Source organism: Asterias rubens, chromosome 20 (genome assembly GCF_902459465.1).
Source record: "Asterias rubens chromosome 20, eAstRub1.3, whole genome shotgun sequence".
NCBI lineage: Eukaryota > Metazoa > Echinodermata > Asteroidea > Forcipulatida > Asteriidae > Asterias > Asterias rubens.
Window position 1 is genome coordinate 11,880,672 of NC_047081.1, and position 17,209 is coordinate 11,897,880.

A 17,209-nucleotide genomic window follows, 5' to 3' on the forward strand; every position below is an offset into this window, starting at 1 on the left:
ACTTTTGCTAAGGGTGTTGCTTAGGATTTTCTATACACCAGTTCAGGCGCGCAGTGTTGAGCACCGTGTGCCATTGCTGGGGTGTACATGTGCTTAGTTTTGTGCACAAAGACATGAGGAAATCATGTTTCTTTTCACTCTTTAAGGACAAGAAATGTTTTCCTCAACAACTATCACATTTTCCTTAACAGGACATCATGATATACTAATGAAGAGCACTGACTACAAAATTTGCAACTAAATAAAAACCGAATCACCTTGAAAACGGTGCTTGTCTTAGGTGAATTAGGGGGAAAATACGCGGAAACTGCATAAAATGGTCACTAAAATGAGGTTTTGTCAGAATTTCAGTATTTTCCTTTGTGCTTAATTTAAAAAAAAAATTGCAAGAATGTAGTAAATTGTCATATCATGCAGTCATGTCAGAGAAATAGCACAGATTGTCGAGAAAGACATTAAATTTCCATAACAAGAGAAAAGAAACATAATTTCCTTATGTCTCTGTGCACAAAACTAGGCACATGTTACCTCAGCAATGTCCGCGGTGCTCAACACTTGCACGCCCGCTGCGCGCCTGAATTGGTGTATACATCAACACATGATGAAACCATGATCCAGCCAGAGCCATAGCCACCGTTTGGATATAGCCTTGGCCTTGCTTCATAATAATGTAATACAGATATTCTTCACTCTTTGTTTTCTTTCATGTTTGTATGAGCATGGATTTAGTGCTGTTTAAAAGGAGTTTTCATTGTCGTTTTATTATTAGGTGAAGAGAATATACGCCGGATTGAAGAGAATGGCATGACAGTCATGGTTACAGAACACAGGGTACTAGACGACAGGAGACAGGGACATATCTTAATTAAGGTAAGAGTGATGAAGTGGATTTGTGACCATCTAAGACATTGTGTTAAGCCAAAAATAAATTAGCGTGACAATTTTTACCTACCAATAAAAGATTTCAGATTAATCCAGGTTAACTGAATTATTTTAGATTATTGACTTTAGGTTAAGTGGGGTCAGATTATTAATTTCACTTACATTTAACTGATTTCGGATGAACTGATTGCATATTTTCTCTTTGCTGATTTTATTTAGACTGATTTCAGATCACATTAGGATTACTGATTTTGGATTACTGATTTCAGGTTAATTGATTTCAGGTTACTGATTTAATAATACTGAATCTTTTCTTTTCGATTTTTGATTTGTAATGCCTGTTTTCCAGCTCTAAATTTCCGTTGTTTAATTTCTATTTCACTCTATCCAGGGTACACCAGAGAGACTTATTTCCAATCTCATGGAGGACCACTCCCCTGTTGACCCAACGTACGTTGAAGATTTCCTCTTGAGTTACCGTTCCTATCTACCAAGCCCTCATCAAGTATGTGACAGTCTCTTGCACTGGTTCCAAGATGTCAACCTTCGAGATAAGGTAGGACTGGCCCTCTGTTGAGAATTTAGAACTCTGACTTGAAATGAATTGGGCAGAAAATGTTGTGGTCGTTGCAAAACAAAGATATTGATTGTGGATTTTTGCACAACCATAATCAAGAAGTAAACATTCAGTTAACCATTTTATTAACAGCAGTTTGAGAACCACTGATGTAGTTATTATCTCCATGTTATTTCGCAGTTTCAGTGATGAATAAAAGGTGCTTGAGTTTGTCAAATACATGTACAAGATCTGCAAAGAGTTTCTCAACATTTATCTGTTTTTCATTTAGTGTTTTTGTAACAGAAAGTGTATCCAGTTTAAAAATGTTATCATTATAAATTTGTCCTTTGACTGTTTCAGGTTATACGAGTGTTACTTCTATGGGTTAATAATTACTACAGCGACTTTGAGAAATCACCAGATATGATCGAATTCCTGGAGACATTTGAAGACTGTTTAGAAAAAGAGGTTAGTTTTATCTCTATAAATTGTCATCACAAACAGCTGATTTATCCTAACTTCTAAGCATTCTTGCCCACATCTTACTCTCCTATGCCACTCCACACCTAATTATTTGGACTAAGCAGGCCTCGAGATAACTCACAGTAATTGAATTGCAATGGTGCCCTGTGCTTTTGCCGTGGTGCCCTTTGCTTTTGCCGTGGTGCCCTGTGCTTTTGCTGTGGTGCCCTGTGCTTTTGCTGTGGTGCCCTGTGCTTTTGCTGTGGTGCCCTGTGCTTTTGCTGTGGTGCCCTGTGCTTTTGCTGGGGTGCCCTGTGCTTTTGCTGTGGTGCCCTGTGCTTTTGCTGTGGTGCCCTGTGCTTTTGCTGTGGTGCCCTGTGCTTTTGCTGTGGTGCCCTGTGCTTTTGCTGGGGTGCCCTGTGCTTTTGCTGTGGTGCCCTGTGCTTTTGCTGTGGTGCCCTGTGCTTTTGCTGTGGTGCCCTGTGCTTTTGCTGTGGTGCCCTGTGCTTTTGCTGTGGTGCCCTGTGCTTTTGCTGTGGTGCCCTGTGCTTTTGCTGTGGTGCCCTGTGCTTTTGCTGTGGTGCCCTGTGCTTTTGCTGGGGTGCCCTGTGCTTTTGCTGTGGTGCCCTGTGCTTTTGCTGTGGTGCCCTGTGCTTTTGCTGGGGTGCCCTGTGCTTTTGCTGTGGTGCCCTGTGCTTTTGCTGGGGTGCCCTGTGCTTTTGCTGTGGTGCCCTGTGCTTTTGCTGTGGTGCCCTGTGCTTTTGCTGGGGTGCCCTGTGCTTTTGCTGTGGTGCCCTGTGCTTTTGCTGTGGTGCCCTGTGCTTTTGCTGTGGTGCCCTGTGCTTTTGCTGTGGTGCCCTGTGCTTTTGCTGTGGTGCCCTGTGCTTTTGCTGTGGTGCCCTGTGCTTTTGCTGTGGTGCCCTGTGCTTTTGCTGGGGTGCCCTGTGCTTTTGCTGTGGTGCCCTGTGCTTTTGCTGTGGTGCCCTGTGCTTTTGCTGGGGTGCCCTGTGCTTTTGCTGTGGTGCCCTGTGCTTTTGCTGTGGTGCCCTGTGCTTTTGCTGTGGTGCCCTGTGCTTTTGCTGTGGTGCCCTGTGCTTTTGCTGTGGTGCCCTGTGCTTTTGCTGTGGTGCCCTGTGCTTTTGCTGTGGTGCCCTGTGCTTTTGCTGTGGTGCCCTGTGCTTTTGCTGTGGTGCCCTGTGCTTTTGCTGTGGTGCCCTGTGCTTTTGCTGTGGTGCCCTTTGTAAAGTTTCAATACAAATTTACATTTTCCTCATAGAAGGCCTCTCACCAGATGAAAATTGCTGTGCCCCTCAAATCTTGCTCTAGTTAATTTTTCACTGGTTAAACTCCAAATTATTTAAAATTTTCCATGTCAGTTTCCGTTGTAGGTTTGTAACTTATTGTTAATTTATTTACACATTTTCTGTTTGATTGTTTGTTTGTTTCAGGCAATGACAGGACAGTTACGGTTACTTCACATAGCAGGAGCAGCAAGGGCTAAAAGGAGGACAGTAGTTCTGGTAAGTTACTGTAATTGTTTGCAGGAAAAAGGCTGCTCAATCCAAACTGAATGATATGTAATTTTGCCAGAGTTCGTTCATGTTAAGTTTCTTTGACTGTTTTAAATACCTTTGTTTTTGCTTTTGTTATTTGTTTTTTTGTTTTATATAAATCTTTACTTTAGACTGTTAGAAAAGTCAAGGCTCAAGTACCAGACTCATTTCTGAATCCTTGGGACAGTCCATGATGTTTCTTATTGATGAATTAAGGAGTAATTTTTGCTAATCTTCTACTTATCCAGGCGCGGTCGGATCGAGACTCAAAGCTTTCCTTCTCAATCGTCGGCGGTTGGGAGAAGAAAATGGGCATCTTCATCTCCAAGGTAGAGAGGGGCTCCAAGGCGCAGATAGTCGGCCTTCGTAAGGGCGACCAGCTTCTTGAAGTAAATGGGTTCAGCTTTGAGCACGTCACACGTTCAAAAGCCTTGGAGATTCTTAAAGGGACTACTCATCTCAGTATTACCGTCAAGTACAACACACTCGGTGAGTGAAAAGCTGAGGAAGTTGTTTTCAAGTTTTCCATATTCAAGTAATCTTAAAGGTTGTAAATTTATGGCTCGATTTCACATAGCACGAAGATTCATCTTTAGATGACTTGTCAGTATTACCATCAGGATTTGTATTGTGACATCACACTTTGCTTTGCAGCTACGATTGATTTGCAGTTAAGACCAATCTTAGCTATTTGTGAAATCGGCCCATTGTTGCCATTGTTGATCCAAGAAAATTTGAAAGCATTGAACAAACTCCCCCAAAAAGGTTAAGACTCACTGGATTAGAAGTGAAACTTGGCTGTATATAGTTTTATTTCTTGTTTGCTGGGTTTTTCTGTGAACTTTTGTTTCTGCCACAATTTGTAAAGTTTGGATGAGGGTAGAGTTGAAAAGATAAATTAATCAAACAACAAGAACACTTTTCATAATCAACTCTTTCTTAAAATACTGTAGCTTTTCGAGACCTAATTGCATCTCAGGACGGCCGTACTAACTGGGGCCGTCTACCGAGCACCGAGATCCAACTCCTCCAAGCCGACCCCCGGGCGAGGCTAACCATCCCCGACCTCGCCCTGACCACGCCCTTCTCTGGGATGTCACCAGAGATCAAGGAGAAGACGAAACATGAGAAGCGAGGAGGGTTTGCGACGTTGGGACACAAGACCAAACTCAGAAAGGCCATGGCTAAACTCAGTATTCTACCAAATAAAACAGCAGCAAGGTTGGTGCTTGGGTTGGGTTTCTTTTCCTCTGCATATTTCATGTATTTGGCATCCAAATTTGATGCTAAGAGTTCAACAATTTTAGGTTCAGAGCTCTCTTTTTTGTTCATTTTTTTGCAAAGAGAAATGTTAGATGTTAATTTTTGCATTAAGGCTAGAGAATGTACTTTGGTTTTACCCTTACGCGAGCTGCCACTGGCAACCAGGCTATATGGCTTGAATCCCACGCAAGTGATTTGTCTGTGGATTTTGTTTACAGAACTTAGGAAGGTGCTAAGTATAGAGTGCTCATACACGACGGTGAAGTGTAGAGAAAACATCTTCATTCTCTCAAGTGCAATTCTTCTTAGAATCATCTTTTCTCCCAAAAGAGAAATTATTAATTCGAAACAAGGTATATGTCCAGTCTAGTCTGGCGCCTATACTACTTTTGTGTGGTTAGCTTTATGGGGTGGTCCAATAACCAGACAATCATGGCTGCCATCTCAGAAGCAATTTCCTCTTCACGTTCATGTTTCAGGACGCAAGATGATTCATCGACTCTCATGAGATATTCCAAGTCTGGCAGTATCAGCGGTAGCACGCCGTACTTAAGCAACAGCAACCCCGATCTGACATCCATCGCGGCGATCCCCATGTACGAGTCATCGACGTACGTCGGTGGAAACGACTACCCTGAGCACGTCTTGAAGATCTACAGGGCGGATCAGTCTTGCAAGTACTTCCTGGTGCATAAAGTGAGTTGACGAGACGTGAGGTTTTCAATTTAAAGGGAAGTTGCAGAATTACATCATGAAACTAAAATCCTAAGATCTTCAAGATGGTACCAAAATGTTAACCCTTGAAAAAAATAACTGAGAATCAAAGACTTTTTGCTTCCTCCCACCTATTCTTCTGAGGAGCCATACGGACACTTAAATGAAAAACAACTTTCAACTTCATTACAAGGTGGAAACATTGCAGCCTGTTGGATGTTTTTCATAAAGAATGGACAAATTAGCCACCTAAAAAATAAATTATGTTAGATGTTTTCAGATTGAGGTGTTTTTAATGAAGACTTTGTATTTGTTTCCCCTCGTGATCAGGAGACAACTGCCCTAGAAGTAGTGATGCTAGCCATGAGAGAGTACGGTCTAACAGACGCAGCCAACTCCGGAACTTACTCCCTCTGTGAGGTAACCGTTGCCCCTGGTGGTATGGTCAAACAGAGAAGGCTGCCAGATCATCAGAGCGACATTGCAAGCCGTCTTAGTCTTTGCGGGAGGTTATTCCTTAGGAACAACATGGCCTCTGAGACACTCATGCCGGATGAGGTCGCTGTGGTGAGTTTGAAAAACAAAACAAGATGAGTCGGTTTTGCCGCAGGCTTTGTCTACAGCTTTAAAGCCGCATGCTTTAAAAGTGAAACAAAAGAGGTGTTCAGCAATAATGAATAGGAAAATAGAATTAGCTGTTGAGAAAACAAAACCAACCACAATGACCTATGGCCCTTTTGTAGCCTTCGAGAAAGACTCTGCTTGTGTCGAAATGTCAGGCCATTAATTAAATTTTAAATAATAAATAATAATGAATATTTATTTAGCAACCTGTAACAAGATCAAAGCACTTCACAGTTAACCTAGAACCTAAAACAGGAGCTTAACGGAGAAAAGGGAAAGGTTTTCATAAGTTTTTTTTTTCTGACTCAATTTTTTTAATTTCTTTAGGAGTTACTGAAAGATAGCCAAGTGACCTTCCTGCAGTTAGATTCCACCGAAGTCTCATCCCAACTCACTCTGAGCGACTACAATATTTTCCAAGCCATCGAGTCGACAGATTACATCGAAGACCTCTTCCACCTTAAATCAACTGAGAAAAATAACAGACTACAACTCTTTGAAGAGGTTAGTGTTTATGGAAAGGTTTGCGGTAACACCATGTAATGACTATCTCTAATGAGATGTGGGGTGGTTCTGAAAAGAACCGTTGGTTTCAACTGAACGTTTTGATCAGTATGCTCTGATCGTCTAGTGAAGGACAGCTCTCTGCCCCCCCCCCCCCCTTGAGAAGGAAAGAATATTCCATGGAGGACAAATGTAGATTTTCTAATGATTTCTGTTTTGTCTTTGGCTTTTAGCTTGTCAACAAGGAGCTGTTCTGGGTGATAACAGAAGTCTGCAATGAAGTCAACCTCGTCAAGCGAGCTAAAATTTTAAAACAGTTCGTCAAGATCGCAAGTATGTTTGATGCCCTCCTTTTCACTGCTTTTGACTAATATAATGTTAGACATAATTTTTTTGCTGAAGGGTGCAAATGTCAAACCCACGCTCTGCTGCTTCAACATCAGAGCTAGGGTCTGGTGAATTAGGACGCTTTGGCCATTACACAAAAGTCAAAGATGGTTGAACCATAATTAAATCTATAATCATTGATCTGAAGATAGTTTTGTCATTTTTTTCCCTTCCTAGTGTTTAGAATAAAGAATAATTTCCACATTGCATTGCTGCTCACAATGTATTATGTTATTTTGTTGTATTTTTATTTCCCAGGACACTGTAAGGACTGTAAGAACTTCAACTCCCTGTTTGCAATCATCAGCGGTCTCGGTCACGGCTGTGTCTCACGACTCAGGAGTACCTGGGACAAAGTACCGGCTAAGTACGTCAAGATGTTTGAGGATTTACAGGATCTGATGGATCCCTCTAGGAATATGTCAAAGTATCGGAACTTGGTCAGCTCGGAGCAGGTTCAACCTCCAATGGTAAGACACAGATGTTCGCAGAGCTCCCATTGTGCAGATCTTTCCATGTTCTAATGAACTAGTTTAAAAATCGATGTGCTTATAGAAACATTTTCCCTTTGTTGTTGAATGTAATTCTAAAAGTCTCCCTGATTGCAAAATGCAAATTTTGGCAGCTTTGAGCTGGAACAAAAACAGTTAGGGGGGTATGAGCACTGAAATCAAGCTCTGGTGCTTGTGGGTTGGAGTCCTTTTCATGACACTTGTGTCTTGGAACAAGAAACTTTTCCACAATTGCTTCATTCTTTGGATGGCACATTAAGCTGTCTGTCTGTTTACTAGGGTTGGTAGTGCACAAACATAGTGGAAGAGTACATGTAAGGGTTAACCCCAGGGTTAATGGTTCATTGTAAGCACCCTTGTTTGCAGATTTCATTTGGTTTACGAGCTACAGTGATTAAGTTCACTTATTGGATATCCCTGGTTTCATTTCCAGATAAATATAACAATCTCACTCAAGCATTTCTAAATCCCAAGATGTGTATACAGAGGCATGAGAATTTCCTGTAACTTTTGCAATATTTTGTTTTGTAGATTCCGTTTGTTCCAGTCGTTAAGAAGGACTTGACCTTCATACACCTCGGTAACGACTCCAAAGTAGAAGGGCTGATCAACTTTGAGAAATTAAGAATGATTTCGAGAGAAGTGAGGTACATTGTCAGCATGGCCAACGCTGCCTATGTGAGTATATTATCCATATTGACTGTTATGTAACGCACACACAACATGTGTCACCTTTTATTTTGCCATGTGTTTACTGCCAAAATGTTGGACCGTCATATATGAATAAATATAGGACAGGTATAAGTATTTTTTATGCTTAAAGTTCTTACCATAAAATGATTTATCCCGCTCGTTTGTTTTTGGTCGGACGTGAAGAGAACTGTTAATGATGTTTTGTAAAAGAATTCTTCTCTATAAATCTTGCTTAAAACTTTCTTGTTTCAATTTCAGGACCCTAAACAACTCCTCAGCGCTAAGTCGAGTGCTGGTTCAGGGTCTCCATTGATTGGTTCCAGCTTAGCATCAGTCATAGCTCCTGGAATGAGCACGTTACCAAGGAAACGTAGCCAAGGACGACGTAGCTCGGCCGTCATCAACCCCAAAAAGATGTGGGAAGAGGTAAAGCTGAGAAATATGAGTAAAGAAATAATCACTTTGCAGGCCTTGACTTGAATTTTTAAGAGGGCGAAAGCAATTTTCCTCTGGTAAGGGCATTTCTATGAAGATTTGTATTGGAACTTTGAAGAGGCACCACGGCAAAAGCATAAGGGCACCATGGCAAAAGCATAAGGGCACCATGGCAAAAGCATAAGGGCACCATGGCAAAAGCATAAGGGCACCATGGCAAAAGCATAAGGGCACCATGGCAAAAGCATAAGGGCACCATGGCAAAAGCATAAGGGCACCATGGCAAAAGCATAAGGGCACCATGGCAAAAGCATAAGGGCACCATGGCAAAAGCATAAGGGCACCATGGCAAAAGCATAAGGGCACCATGGCAAAAGCATAAGGGCACCATGGCAAAAGCATAAGGGCACCATGGCAAAAGCATAAGGGCACCATGGCAACTGCCGTGGGTTATTTTGAGGCCTGCTTTGAACATTCTCTTATCCACAGTTCATTTTATCAGGCAAGATGTTCTTCCTACTCTAGTGTGATTTCTAATTTTCTTGCTATGGAAAAATCAGACAAATTGTGATTAAATAGCCTGAATTGCCATTAAAGCTAGCACCATGTTCTCAAATTCTCACTTTTTTTCAAGGTGCAAGTTTCATGCCTGGTTTATATCAGCCTTTCATTTGTTGATATATTTTTGTTTGGTTTTCTCCCTTCAAGGCCCAGATGACTCGCCGTGTGAAGCAGTACCTCATTAGTCTCAATGTAGTTGATGACGAAGATGAACTCCGAGATCTGTCACTGAAATGTGAACCAATAGCAAACACAGGTATAGTGGTAGAAACACCCCCCCCCCCCAGAAAAAAAAAAAAATAAAAATAAAAATTACATTTATTTTTTTAAAGCAAAGTTTACATTTGTACATTACCAAATTCGATTTGAAAAGGGCTTTCCAATGGTGTCCTACACTTAAGGTTTTCATGCGGGATTCATATTTTGTGTTTGATAACCGTCTTTATGTTGTTGCTTTTAAAGCCATTCTGCGGATTACCGGTGGGGGTGAGTTTGTCGCTGGATGTCTCACAGTATTTCTCTACCCCGTTCCCTCATTGTCTTGCAGTGTATTGTTATTTGTGCCGAGTCAAATTTGTAGTCTGTGCTTAGTCAAATTCTTATTTATTGTAGCTTGGGTTCAATTGGGGACGTCAGATCATTTGAAGTCACAAGTATTTTACATTGCTTGGGTATTTCCCCTCCTTTCTGTCAACTTTTAGTAATTTTATGATCAAAGCCGACCATTCAAAAATCCCTTTTTTTATCTCTCCTTATGAATTTTACTTCCTTTTCATGAAGTTTCTACATGTATGTTCTGAATGTTATTAAGTTTTTACCTTTGTTTCTTTGTGCACCTGTTACTTTGTTAATTGGTGATTGGAGTGATGCTAACCAATTTCTGTTTCTTTTTAATTTAGATAAAGTATTCCAATGTTTACCTTACTGGCCTGTGTATTCTCTATTTTTTTCTCTTTCTTTTATCTGTTCGATGGTTTATCTTTTCTGTTGTTTAAACAATTCATCAATTTCAAATTCTTCAATATAACTTAATACACACCTTGCACCTATATTTGTAAAAAAAAAAAAGAAATATTGTATGTTTAATTTTTTTTTTTCAGACACATTCACAAGAAAGATTGTTTCAAAAAGTCAACCATAAAAGCATGTATGGGCGCATGGTGACGAGTATACAGAAATTACTGGTCTCTAAAGGGTTATGATCTTTGGTTTTGTTTGTAGGGTCAATGAATTCCGGAACATTGCGTCGTAGCTCTCAGACCAGTCAGAGTGGAAGTACATCAACGTTAGCGCCCCCAGCAACGACCTACAACAAACAAGAAGAAGAAATCAAGAAGATCATCTACAAAGATGCTCCTAAGACATCTTTTGGTAAGGAATTTAAATATTCTAAATACACTTTCCTAAATGTGGAGCTCTCTGGTGTAACCGCAAGTGGTGTAAACCGAGAACAGATCTTTGTGATCACAACCCCTTCTTCAATGTAGCTTGCCTCATTAGTTTCTTTGGAAAGGGAGCAAACATCCATTGCTCACTAATGGAAAAAATAAGTCAACTTCATTTCTTGGGTTTCCTTGTTTCCTTGAAATAAAACCAATATCAAGTTAGCATGCTTTGTTCCTGTTGATACTTACTGGGAAGAATTTGATGATTATTAAAAAGAAATGCAACTTTCTTTTGAGAAAAAATGTATTCAAAGTACTCGTCTTTTTTAAATCGTAGGTGCAACATCCCCCAAGAATCTTCGCAAGTTATTATCGCTCTCCGAAGAAGGCGAAGGTAGAATGAAAGTCACAAAAGTTCAGAAGCCTTCTCAGCATAAAGGACCTCCTTCCGTAGGTCACTCCAAAGTCGTTCCATCATCCCCGACGTCAAACTCCCTCAGCAGGTCACGGAAAGTTGCTTGTGCCGTTAGAGGTATGTACAAAGCTTGTCTGGGTGCAGAGGTCAAAGGAAGAAGACTTAATGGACATCAATTTTAACTGTCAAATTATCCTAAATTGTTCTATTAATTATTATGTTACATTTTTGAGCTGCACCCATTTCAGCTGCCACCCCAAGTCCAAATAAAATTAAGAACAAAATAAGAGAGTTAACAGTTTGCAGTAACTCTATGTGTTTATATCCACTATTCCGTGGAGATTTTATTCTTTGAGAACTTGTCGTGCTAGTTATTTACTACCACTAAGCTACATGTACCACCCTGGGATTGTTATCACATCAATTTATCATCCCTAGACATAGACCTTTCAAACAAATATATTTAGTCATATATTGGCCTCTGGCCCATGGACTAAGTTATACCTTTGCAGCGGAGTAGATTTCACACTGCGTAAATTGTTAAGTTTCTAAGTATTTCACTTCTTGAATTACTGTAGGGGCTTCAAACAGCAGCACCACATCATCAGCTGACGTTGATGGGAGTCGTAAGCTCAGCCCGCAGCGTAGTGATAGTGGCTATGGTGGTAGTGATGCTGGTGTGCCTATGAGACATGATCATAAACCTAAGCACAGACATGCTGGTAAGTAATAATAGTTCAAAATAAACCACTCTTTACATGTTCTGATTAACCAATTTGGTTTTCCATGGAATAATTCTCTTGGGTTGTCCTCCCACGTCTAAAACTTAAACTTCCTTCTTTGTCTTCTCTTCATTTGGTTCTTGGCTAGTACAGTGATTACATTCGTTTTTCTGAGAGTCCTTGGCTTCACAACCAGAATAAATAATTGAAACAACACTTCTAAGAATTATCAGCAAATTACTATTTTTGGTGGTTTCTGGTATCCAGGTCAACCGCAAAGCATGAGTGGCGTTTACGACAGCTCAGATTCCAGTCAGAGTTGTCTATCGTCAAACTACGACACTCAGAGCAACTCATCCTTTGGTTCATCCTCACCACCAACGAGGGATCATCAGTTCACTAACGGTAAGAGAGATGGAGGCCTAGTACGGGAAGAGAAAAGGGATCCATTAGCCTTTTTGAGGTATGGTGGACACTATAGGAGTGCACTGTTTGGTTTGGGTGTCCACAGACAAATTTACCTAAACCTAATAGTGTCATATGATTGTGTCCATCATATCTCATAATTGCTTATGGTGGTTCTTGCTGTTGGTGGTGGTGTGGAGGGGGGGAGGGGTATTCAACACCATTGTGGCAGAGGCTAACATTTGTAAGGGGGAAGTGGGTCCATGGTGGTTCTTGCTGTGGGTGGGGTGGGGTGGGGAGTATTATTCTTTCATGGCAAAATAGCCCAACTCTAAAAAATTATTTTTGTATCTTAAATCATTTCTTGGTAAAATGTGGGCGCTTTAATTTTGGAAAGCATGCTATGCATGGATGTGAATAAAAGATAGCATGTCCTCTTTTTACACTTTCATCCCGTTTTTTATGGCAAACAGCTTATCTCTGTATAGGCTTTTCTCAAAATGTAATGGATGGGCCAAGCTGTATTACATGTACAGTCGACGATCTGATGCCTTGAAAAAGGCAATTTCTTGTAGTTGTTAGTAGTTGAATGCATGATTTCTTTCATATAGATTTACCTGGAGCCCCTTTGCACAGCCAGAGAAAACATCCAAATAGGTGGGCTGCCCATGACGAGCGATCCGCCTACCCCGACAGGCCCCGCCCACCACCCGACTACCATGTAGTTACCAAGGGAACACCTCCAAAAGGCACAGGTGTGTGCAGAATTCAAAAACATACAAATTATAGACCTTCCAGCATACCTGTCCATGTAAATTACTGAAGAAAACAATCTTTTCCATTTCTGACGATTCTCGAAAAACAAAATATTGAGATTGAGCATGTTTTGTGAATACTTTGTGCTAATATTTAGTTGCAACTGATGATTTGTGTCATAGAACTGATTCACTGGAAATCATTCACGCCAGAAATAACAATCATGATGCACAGCATGAGAATATTTAGCAAGAAATATTTGGAACTTTTATTTTGTCTGAAAAAGCATGATAAGCATTCGAAACAGTAACAAATGTGTTCAATTATTGATCAATTTCTGTTGTTGTGGTATGCTGGAAAGCTGTAATGAAATCATCTCCTGACCAAGCCCCCCCCCCCCCACCCCTCTCTCCATCATTTCATCCATTCCATTCCCTTCCCATTACACCCATCTTGAAAGACTCACCTTTAACAACGTTGACACATAATCAACAACTCTTAATTTAATTTGATTCTTTATCACTCTAGCTGGACGGTCATATTCCCAGTCTTCTTCTGCTCCTCCTGAAGTGTCAGAAAGAAAGCCACCAGACTATGCTGTGGCGACAGCACGAAAAAGTAAGATTGGCTTTAAGCTATTTCACTAAGTTAGTTCACCTAGTTAGTTTACTAAGTGACTTTACAAAATTACTTCACTAAGCTACTTCACTAAGTGGCTTCACTAAGTAACTTCACTAAGTTACTTCACTAAGTTTCTTCACTAAGTTACTTTACTAAGTTACTTCACTAAAGTTACTTCACTAAGTTACTTCACTAAGTGGCTTCACTAAGTAACTTCACTAAGTTACTTCACTAAATTACTTTACTAAGTTACTTTACTAAGTTACTTTACTAAGTTACTTCACTAAGTTACTTCACTAAGTGGCTTCACTAAGTTACTTCACTAAGTTTGAATTTGAAAACAAATATCTTTATGTTTGCTTTCTGTGTGATTGCTTTTTTCCCTGCATTCTTTTGTCCAGATATTCGGGTATGAAAACTAAAAGTTGGTTTGCTGCACCATGTGTGATTAAATGTTACAGTATGATGTTTTTACTTTTGAAAATAAATCTAGTATTTTTGGGTCGTATCCAAAATGAAAGAATGACTAAGATGTTAACACAGGAATGTTAAAAAAATAATAATTTGTATTCCTCTTTTTTGCTTCCCCTGACAATTGAACATTTTATGAAAAATACGTGTGAAAAAGTTGGTTTGCTGCACCTGCTGTGATTACATGTTACTAACAATGATGATATTTTTTAATTTTAAAAACTGGATGATGTTTTTACTTTTGAAAGTAAATTTAGTATTTCTTGCATTGTCCAAATAAAAGATTAACTATGAGGTCCTTCAACAAGGGAATTAACTAAATATTAATTTGTTTTCTTATTTCTTTTCCTCAGAAGTGTTAAGCAGCTCCCAGTCTGAGGCATGTGATTTCTACGATTCAGGTTGGTTCAAGTTTTACTCTCCCATGTTTCATGTTTATATAGAACAAGAATGATAAATGGATATTAGTGGAAACAAATTTATAGTGCATTGGTTCCAAATCTCGCTGCCCTAGGTGAGGGCTGTGTGGGTTAACTCTGTCTTCCCTGAACGGTGTCTTAAAAAATTTCCTTTTCATTTGCCAACAGATAATGAACAAGTGTCTGTGGTATGACTAGGCACGGTAAACTCCCCATAAACTTCAAGAGGAACTGGTAAACTATTTAAGCAGTGTGGTTTACCATAAACCAATGGACCAGTGTGGTTTACCATAAACCAATGGACCAGTGTGGTTTACCATAAACCAATGGACCAGTGTGGTTTACCATAAACCAATGGACCAGTGTGGTTTACCATAAACCAATGGACCAGTGTGGTTTACCATAAACCAATGGACCAGTGTGGTTTACCATAAACCAATGGACCAGTGTGGTAAAACTACAAGAGCGTACTGATAAACCGTTAAAGCAGAGTGGTAAAAATACTAGAGCAAACTGATTAACTTTTTAAGCAGTGTGATAAACTGCAAGAGCAAACTGATAAATCATTTAACCAGTCTGGTAAACTAAAAGAGTGACTTAAGAACCGTTTAACCAGTGTGGTAAAACTACAAGAGTGACTGATAAACTTAAGCAGTGTGATAAACTGCAAGAGCAAACTGATAAACCGTTTAAGCAGTCTGGTAGACTACAAGAGCGTACTGTTAAAAACTGTTTGGTAAACTTCAAGAGGTTTGTTATAAGCTTCCAAGGAGCTCTTGGGATAACTGGTAAACTATCTGAAGTACAAGATGAAGTTCACAAGGGCTGCTATTAATCGGTGAAGAACTCAGATTACCAGGGAAAATTTTATTAAACAGCTAATCGGCATTAAACCACAACAAGTTCCTTGAAAAGTGTGAAGTAAACCGGATGTTTCCAAAACTGTTTTGTATGATGGTGGGTGTAATGAAGGCTGTCCAAGCAGTGAGGCTGGTACCATGGAACAGTAAACACAAGTTGCACTTCACAGTACAAAGTCCAGGAACTAGACAGATGAAAGTGGCTGCAGAGCAATATGGCGGAGTGTGAACAATGATTGTATATATTCTGTGGATGCAATGTACCAGACGATTAGTGTGTGATTTGATTCAGAAGGACCACTGATGAACAGGTTGTGTGTGACCAGACTGATCCATGTACAGAAACGCATCATCCTTCTTAGCAAGAGTATCTCGTTGAGAAATTCTATCTTCCAAGGAAGTTCTTAATCTACCAAGCCAATTCATACCTTAGTTTACATGATCTTGATGTTAGCAGTTACCACATAACAAAACATGCTTAGCATTCTCATTAGATTCCGTAAAGCCAAACCAACCCAACAAAGCTGTGGATATGGCTTCACTGAGCGGTTGCCAAGCGTGTTGCTATGGGCATCCTATGCTGCAATACATGTTGGCATGACGATCAAGCTGTAGCCACAGCCGCTGATTCAGACCCTGGCCTCATTTTCATTTGAATTCTGGTGGTTTCAGAAATCTTATGTCGGGTTTCGCAAAGCACCTTTTACCTTTTTTAATGTTAGCCTGAAACAACTTCCAGTCTGTGGGTTGACCAGTAGTGGACAATAAATCTCAAATGAATGCAAATTGTTTTTTGAAAGTGCTGATTTTAAGGATGTATCTGTAGCGAACCTTTTGTAATAGGTCTTATTCAGTATTTAATGTGATGCCAACCACATCCTTTGAACCCATTGTAATCGGCAGATGGGTTGCTTCACCCTCAATAAACATTAAAGCAGATTGACAAATCTTTTGAAAAGTCTTTTGCAAATTGTTCATGAACAATTTACCCAGAGAAATCTCATTTGACTTTTGTCTCAAAATAAAAAACAGAACTTGCCCCCCCCCCCAAAAAAAAATGCCTTTAAAGGTCGCTTAAAAACAGCTGCTCAAAATATAATTGTCCAACCAGTTTCCTGTATTTTCCCTACGACATTTGGGGCATATTTTTCATGAACTCCTAACCAAACAACTTGGTCTTGTTTTTTAAAGAAAAACATTTTTAGAAACCTAGAGGACTTGAATAAACTAAACTTTGATGTTGTATCATTGTTCCTAGAAAACATTTTTGCGAATTTATTCAGCCCAAATTCCTTCTCTAACATGTTTATCAAAATATGCAGGGTTTAAGTTCAAGTTTGTTATTTGTTTAACCTTCAAGATTTGTTTTAAAGGCACCGTCCATTTTTCAGTTTTTATTTTGATCCCAATCTATAAGGAGGGTTTGAATATGTCACATAGAAAGCATTCCAAAGTAATTCAAGCTGAACTGAAACTGTATTATTATTGTTGAAAAGAATTAAAAACTTCAAGTTGTCGTTCTGTTCCCCTTAACTGTGACTCTCCATGCTTGAACTAGGCTCTTTTTGCAGAAACTTAAAGCTAGGTTTATTTGCGCGTGAAACACCCTTTAACCTGTTTAGCCCGGTAGGACCTGACAGGGTTTGAAATCATTCACAAGCTTCTCTACCAAAGACAATGCAACAGCTTCAGAGAAATTAAAAAGATTAAGCCCGGTTCATACTTCCTGCAAATGGGAATGCGATGCGAATTTGACGTGAATTTCACGTCACAACCTGCCCTTCGCAGTGATATTCGCAAGTGAGTGGAGCAGAGTTGAACTGCTGCGAATAATGTCCTTCGCAGCGATATTCGCAAGTGAGTTGAGCAGAGTTGAACTGCTGCGAATTATTCGGTGCAAAGATGTGACGTCAACATTTGCTTTGCCTTTCGCACTCGCAGGAAGTATGAACCGGGCTTTAATCCACAAGTTTGGCTTCTCTCCATTGGGTTCTTGGCTAGTAGAG

General features: G+C 39.9%; 1 protein-coding gene across 7 annotated transcripts in view; it reads left to right on the forward strand.

Annotated features, from left to right (window-relative positions):
- Nucleotides 1–16,243, forward strand: part of LOC117303712 (rap guanine nucleotide exchange factor 2-like) — a 54,106-nt gene extending 37,863 nt beyond the window's left edge. For 5 of the 7 annotated variants that reach the window (XM_033787997.1, XM_033787999.1, XM_033788002.1 and 2 more), the window contains 23 exons: nt 770–870; nt 1,274–1,438; nt 1,802–1,909; nt 3,352–3,423; nt 3,705–3,945; nt 4,410–4,677; nt 5,199–5,415; nt 5,764–6,000; nt 6,385–6,561; nt 6,795–6,894; nt 7,207–7,418; nt 7,992–8,138; nt 8,412–8,579; nt 9,297–9,405; nt 9,612–9,635; nt 10,371–10,520; nt 10,872–11,066; nt 11,528–11,671; nt 11,939–12,076; nt 12,688–12,831; nt 13,361–13,450; nt 14,278–14,325; nt 14,512–16,243. In XM_033787997.1, the coding sequence (XP_033643888.1) occupies nt 770–870; nt 1,274–1,438; nt 1,802–1,909; nt 3,352–3,423; nt 3,705–3,945; nt 4,410–4,677; nt 5,199–5,415; nt 5,764–6,000; nt 6,385–6,561; nt 6,795–6,894; nt 7,207–7,418; nt 7,992–8,138; nt 8,412–8,579; nt 9,297–9,405; nt 9,612–9,635; nt 10,371–10,520; nt 10,872–11,066; nt 11,528–11,671; nt 11,939–12,076; nt 12,688–12,831; nt 13,361–13,450; nt 14,278–14,325; nt 14,512–14,537 (3,281 nt within the window). In that variant the 3' untranslated portion in view covers nt 14,538–16,243. The remainder of the gene's footprint in view (nt 1–769; nt 871–1,273; nt 1,439–1,801; nt 1,910–3,351; nt 3,424–3,704; nt 3,946–4,409; nt 4,678–5,198; nt 5,416–5,763; nt 6,001–6,384; nt 6,562–6,794; nt 6,895–7,206; nt 7,419–7,991; nt 8,139–8,411; nt 8,580–9,296; nt 9,406–9,611; nt 9,636–10,370; nt 10,521–10,871; nt 11,067–11,527; nt 11,672–11,938; nt 12,077–12,687; nt 12,832–13,360; nt 13,451–14,277; nt 14,326–14,511) is intronic. The other 2 variants (XM_033788001.1, XM_033787998.1) reach the window with 2 other exon arrangements.
- The last annotated feature ends 966 nt before the right edge of the window (nt 16,244–17,209 follow it).